Source organism: Hemibagrus wyckioides, linkage group LG15 (genome assembly GCF_019097595.1).
Source record: "Hemibagrus wyckioides isolate EC202008001 linkage group LG15, SWU_Hwy_1.0, whole genome shotgun sequence".
NCBI lineage: Eukaryota > Metazoa > Chordata > Actinopteri > Siluriformes > Bagridae > Hemibagrus > Hemibagrus wyckioides.
The window spans coordinates 5,605,644-5,613,469 of NC_080724.1; the positions used below are offsets into that span (position 1 = coordinate 5,605,644).

The 7,826-nt window shown below is 37.5% G+C and overlaps 1 protein-coding gene across 1 annotated transcript in view; it reads left to right on the forward strand.

The window, feature by feature from the left end:
- Positions 1–7,317, forward strand: part of prpf6 (PRP6 pre-mRNA processing factor 6 homolog (S. cerevisiae)) — a 31,183-nt gene extending 23,866 nt beyond the window's left edge. The window contains exons 15-21 of the mRNA XM_058409601.1: positions 1,108–1,227; positions 2,161–2,337; positions 2,671–2,804; positions 2,938–3,029; positions 4,549–4,663; positions 4,864–4,990; positions 6,306–7,317. Of these exons, the coding sequence (XP_058265584.1) occupies positions 1,108–1,227; positions 2,161–2,337; positions 2,671–2,804; positions 2,938–3,029; positions 4,549–4,663; positions 4,864–4,990; positions 6,306–6,458 (918 nt within the window). The 3' untranslated portion in view covers positions 6,459–7,317. The remainder of the gene's footprint in view (positions 1–1,107; positions 1,228–2,160; positions 2,338–2,670; positions 2,805–2,937; positions 3,030–4,548; positions 4,664–4,863; positions 4,991–6,305) is intronic.
- Positions 7,318–7,826: the final 509 nt, after the last annotated feature.

Genomic DNA, 7,826 nt, shown 5'->3' on the forward strand with positions numbered 1-7,826 from the left:
TTTTTAATGTTGCTGCTGACTTGTTGATAGCCTCTTTGACCAGCTTTCTCCTGGTCTTCTCTTCAAATTTACTGGGAAATCCTGTTCTTAGTAGTACCACTATTGTGCCATACAGTTGTTGATTATTGCTTTTAGTGCTCCATTGTAAATCGAGTGACATTTTTTTGACATGATTAGTTTAATTTTTTTTAACATCACAAAAACCTGCCATTTTAGCATGGGTGTTTAGACATTTTATTGCACAGGTAGTCAAGTTCCTCCAGGATGGCACATCCATATGTCCTTAAGCCAAGTAGGTTTGCTAGGCCTTCCAGCACAGTTTTAAAAGCATGGAGGAGATACTGGGAGAAGGGCCATTACAGAGCTGGACAGGACTGTAGAAGGGCAACAACCCAGCAGCAGGATTGCTATTTGCTCTTTTGTGTAAGGAGGAGCCCTACAAAATGACCTCCAGCAGGCTACTGGTGTGCATGTTTCTGACTACATTGTCAAACAGACTCTATGAGGGTGGCATGAGGACCCAGCATCCTCTAGTGGGACCGGTGCTCAAACGGAATTTGCCAGAGAACACCAAAATTGGCAGGTCCACCACTGGCGTTCCATTGTCTCCAGAGATTCATGTCTGTTACATGTGCTCTCTCTGAAAAAGCTGGAGATGTCGTATGGAATGTTCCAGCATCATCCAACATGACTGATTTGGCAGTGATGGTTTGGGGAGGAATATCCTTGAAGGGTCACACAGACTTGCACATGGTAGCCCTTACTGCTGTTGGGTACCATGATGGTCCTCAGAGCTATTATCAGACTTTTTGCTGGTGCATTGGGCCCCGGGTTTCTCCATGGTGCATGACAGTGACACTACCAGTGTTTTTTTTTTTTTGTTTTTTTTTTCTTTTCTTCAGGTAGTGGACCACAGAAGTATTCATCTTCCAGTGCAGTAGTGGACATTGATTGATTTCAGTGATGTAATTTAGTATAATTTTGTGATCAGTGTGTCTCTTTTTTTTCTTTTTTTCTCTCTATCTTTTTTTAAATTAATGAGCTCTTTATTCCCTTATGCCTAGATTTTTCCTAGCTTTGAGCATAAACCCATGTGTCTTTTTCCAGGCCAACCCCAACAGTGAAGAGATATGGTTGGCTGCTGTGAAGCTTGAGTCAGAGAATAATGAATATGAGAGAGCCCGAAGACTTCTTGCAAAAGCACGTAGCAGTGCTCCCACTGCCAGGGTGAGTGACTGAAAGAAATCAAAAACATTTTCTGGTGTATAGTTTTATGTTAGCTCATAACAGGCATGCTTTATTTTCACTGATCTAAAATCATATAATATAAGGAGCCTGCTATTTTGTATTCTCAGTTAAAATCTGCTTATGGTAATCCCAAGGCAGTGAAGGAAGATTTAATTATAAGTGATAGTATTAATAAGAGTTTTTCATGTTAATGATAGGCAAAAAAACAAAACCAAACAAATCAAACAAACCAAATCAAAAATATTTGGGTTTACTTTTAATAAATGTTTTTAATTCATTTGTTTGTTGTGGTTTAGTTTAATGGCTCTGTCACATATTGTGTACTTTTTTTTTTCTTTTTTTTTGTCTTCAGACAGAGCACTATAGAGAATGCTTTAAACTTTAAACTATCTTTAAAGGCAGTAGCAATTCTGGGACCAGGGCTCTCATTTATCAGCATAGTAAATGTTCTAATCTGTTTTTGTACATTGAATTTCGAAGTTGTTTATACACCAAAAACCTATGCAGAGTTTAGTTTTCATTTTCTCCATATATTTTTGCATGGGTTTTCGGGTTCTCCCAAAAACACGACGGTAGGTGGATCGTAAGATCGTAAGCCTGTAAAATTGCCCTTTTGTGCGAGTGAGTATCTGATTGTATATCTGTGGTGTTCCCTGCTGGTGTTCCTAGGATAAGCTAAAGGTTTACTGCAAGGCAAAATATCAGGCAGGATAAAGTGTTTACTGATGATGAGTAAGAATATTTTTAGGCATTGTGTCTGAATACCATTTAAATACAAAACTCCCAAGAATCCTAATGTGCATAGTTATACGCAATATGTATGTGTAGATTTGTGTGTATGTACCATAACTAAATGAGGGTGTGTTATAAGATATAAGATATAACAGATATTTATGGGCTCTTTTTATGCAGGTCTTTATGAAGTCTGTGAAGTTGGAATGGGTACTGGGGAACATTGTTGTAGCTCAAGAGCTATGCTCTGAGGCATTGAAACACTATGAGGATTTCCCCAAGCTCTGGATGATGAAAGGCCAGATTGAAGAGCAGTCTGAGAACATGGACAAAGCCAGAGATGCCTACAACCAGGGGGTAAATATTGGAATGAGGGGAATAATTGGAATAATTGGCAGTAATTTTATAGTGTTTCTAGTTGTGATCTATCAACATGGTATGACTGCCCAGGAGCAAGGGTAAGCAGGTGCTTCATCTGAGAGATCACATCTTTGGGGTCTGCTGCTGATGGGAACTGCTATTGATTATGATATCAATAATTTACATTACTTTGTATTGAGTCTTCAATGATTGAGAGTGTCTTTTTCTGGCGGATATGTTCACAATTTAGGGAGAGAAGAGACTTAAATGACAAGGGCAATAAAAAAAATTTGTAAATCGAGTGACTTTTTCTGTGTGTTTGTTGGTCAGCTGAAGAAGTGTCCCCACTCTATGCCCCTGTGGTTACTGCTGTCACGTCTGGAGGAGAGAGTGGGCCAGCTTACACGTGCTCGTGCTATCTTGGAGAAATCACGCCTCAAGAACCCACAGACCCCAGAGCTATGGTAAGACATTTATTCTAAGATCTACATTTCCCAAAAAGTTTGCTTAAAATTGAGCATTTGCATACATTTAGCTTTGTATATTATTATTAAAGTATATTAGCATTGTGTAACTTTCTCCTTATCTATCTCCTAGGTTAGAATCAGTTCGGCTGGAGTACAGAGCAGGCCTAAAGAACATTGCCAACACACTCATGGCTAAAGCTTTACAGGAGTGTCCCAATTCAGGTTGGCTGTGACTATTTATGCATTGCTGGAACCTCTGGAACATTCTGTGGCTGATATTATGTTCTCTAATTATGCTTCCATACCCCTTAGTTCAGAGCAAAATTTATAGTTCCTTTTGTTTTCTCTTTGGTTTAGTTTTACAATGCATATTCTAGAGTATGGATGCTGTTCAGTGGGCTTTTTGACTGACTACAAGTGAAATATTAAATGAATGTTATTAAATGAATGTAAAAAAACTGTTAGAACTAAAAACTAGTTACCTAGTGAGATGCAAGTGATTGGACATGGTTTAGAAAGGCACTGTGTAGGTCTGCCCAAAAACAAAGCCATGGATTTCAAGGAACTCAATTTCTGTGATCAAATTGTGTCAAGTCAGTGGTAATATGTCAAGATATCGGAAAGTGTATAAAACCATTTCTAAATTGAAGTTTGGAACCACCAGGGTTCTTCCTAGAGCTGGGTGTCTAGCCATACTGAGTAACTGGTCAAGAAGGGCCTTGGTCATGGAGGTGACCAAGAACACAATGGCCACTCTTAACATATCTTCTGAAGACTTCCTCAGAGATGGGAGATCTTCTGGAAGAGATCTGAGAAATACACTTATCAGTAGGCCCTTTATGATAGAATGTCTGGACAGAAGCTTCTATAGGCATATGGCAGGAATTTAAACTACTATGAAGAAAACTTGCTCCAAAATGCGCACAGCATTTATGATGTGGATTTGATTTTGAGCTGATGTATTTGTCATTTTTACCCATCAATCTACCCACATGCATACACAAATAATTTATTAATAATATTTATTTCATTATTTATTTTCATGTACAAGTGCAATAACAAAAATAAAATAAAAATAAAATAAACCTCCAGTTTCTGGAGTGTCACTGTTTGATAGTATTTTTTGCGACTTATGCTGTCACAATTTCGTTAATAATTCTGTTTTTACTCATATGTTTGTTTAGTCACTGTGTTTTGTAGCTGGTGAAATTTAAAAAATATTTTTTTATATTATAAAAAATATTTTTTTCCATTAATGTCTTAAGGGCGTAAATGAGAGCAAACTTCCAAGATTTAACAGAAATAACAAAAATCAGCAATAAGATAACAAATAAGCTGAACAAAGATCATGGAGCCAGCACTCAATAACTAACTACATAGTTATATAAATAGCTAGTTCATATATGCACCAACGATATTTTTCTTTCTTCTCATCATTTCAAATATCCATAACACCTCAAAAGTCACTACAGCTCAGTTTAACAGCTTACATTTTCAGAAAAATGCTTCCTGCCACCCGAAATACACAGCATATTTGGTTGACATCCTGCACTTGGGTCTTGTTTTAATTGGCCTGTACTAGAGGTTGATGGGTATCAGGTTGGGAGAAGCTCACTCAGACAGTCTCAAACTATTTGTTTTGTTTTGTATCCAGTCCTGTGTTCTCTCTTGCCTGAATTTAATCCACCAATGTCTAAATGCAGCATAACTGAACCCACTCAAAGATGCCATTTGCCTGCAGGAATCCTTTGGGCAGAAGCTGTGTTCTTGGAGGCTAGACCACAAAGAAAGACCAAGAGTGTTGATGCCCTGAAGAAATGCGAGCATGACCCCCATGTTTTACTGGCTGTTGCAAAGTAAGACTACATATATCATGACTGCCTAACTACCAAAAAGCATAACACTGCACTGTAATGATTGCTCTAAAAAGAGATACTTGTATGATAAATTTAGCAGGTGCAATGAGTGCTGCTGCTTTTCCACATTAACATATATTTTGTCCATGCTTCATTTTATGTGTAATTTTAAAGAGGCTCACATGGCTTTTTATCCATAGGTTATTCTGGAGCGAGAGAAAGATAACCAAAGCTAGAGAATGGTTTCTGCGTACAGTAAAGATTGAGCCAGACCTGGGTGATGCATGGGCATTTTTCTACAAATTTGAGCTACAATATGGCACAGAGGTAAGTCTATTGTATATCTCAGTCCATATCTGTTACATGCCTTGATGGAAGATTTACAGTGTTGGTGTGGCTTAAAACAAATGCAACCAGGGCATTGAAAACACAAGATTCTGAAATGGAATGCAATCAAGCTGATTTGTTTATTTATTGAAATATATGAATTGAGTCATATATTTTTATAACGAAATAAAATGGGTTTTAGGGTTTTTCTATATAATGTCGTCTGCAATTTACTTACTAGTGTAAATAAAATAAATAAAAGTAAAAATGTTCTTTTCTGCAATTGCTGTTAGTACAGCATGAGCGATCTTGCTGGTATTCAGTAGTTATTCTATGAAGGAGGTGTGAAATATAATTGGTCTTATATATTTTACTACCAAGAAATATGCCTGTACTTAATAGCAGCATATTGTTAATCTTTATTTCCCAATTTGTGTGGATATATTTTGTTTTGTTCAGAGCAATATGAAATTTTAATTGCTCGGTTGGCCCAGCATTTGTTAGAAATTGTAAAATCTATCAAAATATGTGTTGGTTAAGAAAAGTTCCATGTAACATAATTAATTTCACAATTTGCACTTATTAAAGTTTGTTGAAGGGCTGCTGGGCAACTATTCAATATGGAGAAAAAAAAGGTTGAAAAGACTTTGAGTTTGCAAAAGTGTTTTGAGTTTTACTTTAGTGCTTGCTTACTTCAAAAATTCCCAAGAAGGTGCAGCTATAATAAAAGGTACAGGTGCATTTACATATTTTTTTTGTACATGATACTGTTTGGACATGTTCATTGGTATTGTTACACCACTGATGCACAAAGGTCAGTACCACCATCTTTGAAAGCTTTGACAGGAACCATTCCTGTTCTGTTAACTTGACTGATACCTGATTGAACTAGCATTAGGAGGGGGAATGAAGAAAAACCAACAGCTAACACAGACAAGTGGACATAAATAAATGCAACACAAACTCACACTCACAACTCAGTTTTTTCTTTTCTTTATACTTTGACCATCCACATTGGAAATAACTTGTGCAAAACCATTTCAAACACACCTTATTTAAGCCCCTCATTGTTTTTGAATTTCTAGCTTACATTCATTTTGTGTCCTCACATTTGTAAACCTCTGTGTATTTTGGAATTTGGGAAATATCTATATTTAATATCAACTCTAAATGTACATAATATTATGGCTAAGGATGCAGCTAGATGATTTAGATTTCCTGAAGCATTCTCAATTTTTTTCTGCTCATGATCTGGCCATGCCTGGCTATCACTTATATAAGTGTCATTAAATCTTTCTTTTGCCATTTCTTACAGGAGCAGCAGGAGGAGGTGAAGAAACGCTGTGAGAACGCTGAACCCCGGCATGGAGAGTTGTGGTGTACCGAATCCAAACACATTCTCAACTGGCAGAAAAAGATTGGAGAGATCCTGTGTCTTGTGGCTGCCAAGATCAAGAACACCTTCTAAAGCTTATTAACTTGTACTTGTGTCTTTTGCTATTAGTATTTTAATGAACTACTTGCAGCTTTCTCTGGGTTTGTGATTTTTGAATGTTTTTGGTTGTTTTCTGTTCTAGGCTGATCCAGGTTTAGTGATTCTATGTAAGTATAGACACTTAAGCAACACTGGAAATAAGCAAAAGCAATAAATGGACAATAAGACTATGGAGTTTAGATATGAAAGTATCCGCTCTGTCTGTATTTTTTTGTGAATTCAGGAAATCTTTTTGTCATCTGTGCATTTCCAGCAAATTACCCAATAAATGATCGAAGTGTAGCCATGAGATCAGAATTTTTGTAATTGTACAACAGTTTACAGTGCCAGGTAATTGAGTGAGGGAGTGGGGAGGGGTGTTGGTGGTTAAGGTGTTGGACTACTGACTGGTGGTTAAGGTGTTGAACTACTGACTAGAAGGTTGTGGGTTTGAATCCCAGGTCCACCAAGCTGCCACTGCTGAGCCCCCAAGCAAGGCCCTTAACCCTCAATTGCTCAGTTGTATAAAATGAGAGAAAATGTAAGTCGCTCTGTATAAGGGTGTCTGCCAAATGCCAGGAATGTAATGGTCCACATCTTTGCAGCAGTGAGTGGTGTCTCTAACCAGAAGTTGGGCATCAGGATGGATCAGGTAGGTCTGGAGAGCAGAAGTGGTCAGGATTACTGGTATCTCAGGAGTAGCATGTTTTGAACTGTAAAGTCTGAAATTGGGAAATTACCTTAAACAATTACTAATCAAATTATAGTACTGTTTACTGCAAAATGCTGCATTTTTAAATGCATGCTTGATGCATGGATTACTTCTACTAACACTATCTGAGCTAGCGGCAACATTTAGTGGCTGTGTGTAGGAATGCATTTAGCATCAAAGACAAGAAAATTGGCATTTTCTGACAATTGGCTATGGAAAAAGAAAACTTAAAACATGTAATAATAATAAAAATTGAATGTAGCATGTCTGGAAATTGTCATGTTTGAAGTGCATTACTTTTGTGTTATCTATGTGAGGGTGCCAGGGAACAGGTCTCATATTGTACAAGGACCCACTTTTCCATGGCCTGGTTTTGTCAAATTTAGCTTATTAATTTTCATACTACCTTCAGGAACGATGGCAATAATCTGTCGTAAACCTAACTTCGTTTGATGTCCTCTGTTTTAAAGAACTTCACAGATGGATTTAGATTCAGCTGCTCATAGAGAGTGCAGCATCTGTTATGCCAAATACCATAGGGCACAATTCTATCAGGCAGCTTTTCAGGGCACCCCTCACTCCATCACAAGCACTGATTCCATTCTTTCCATGTTACATGATTAAGTCCTTGCATGAATGGCACTGCTGAG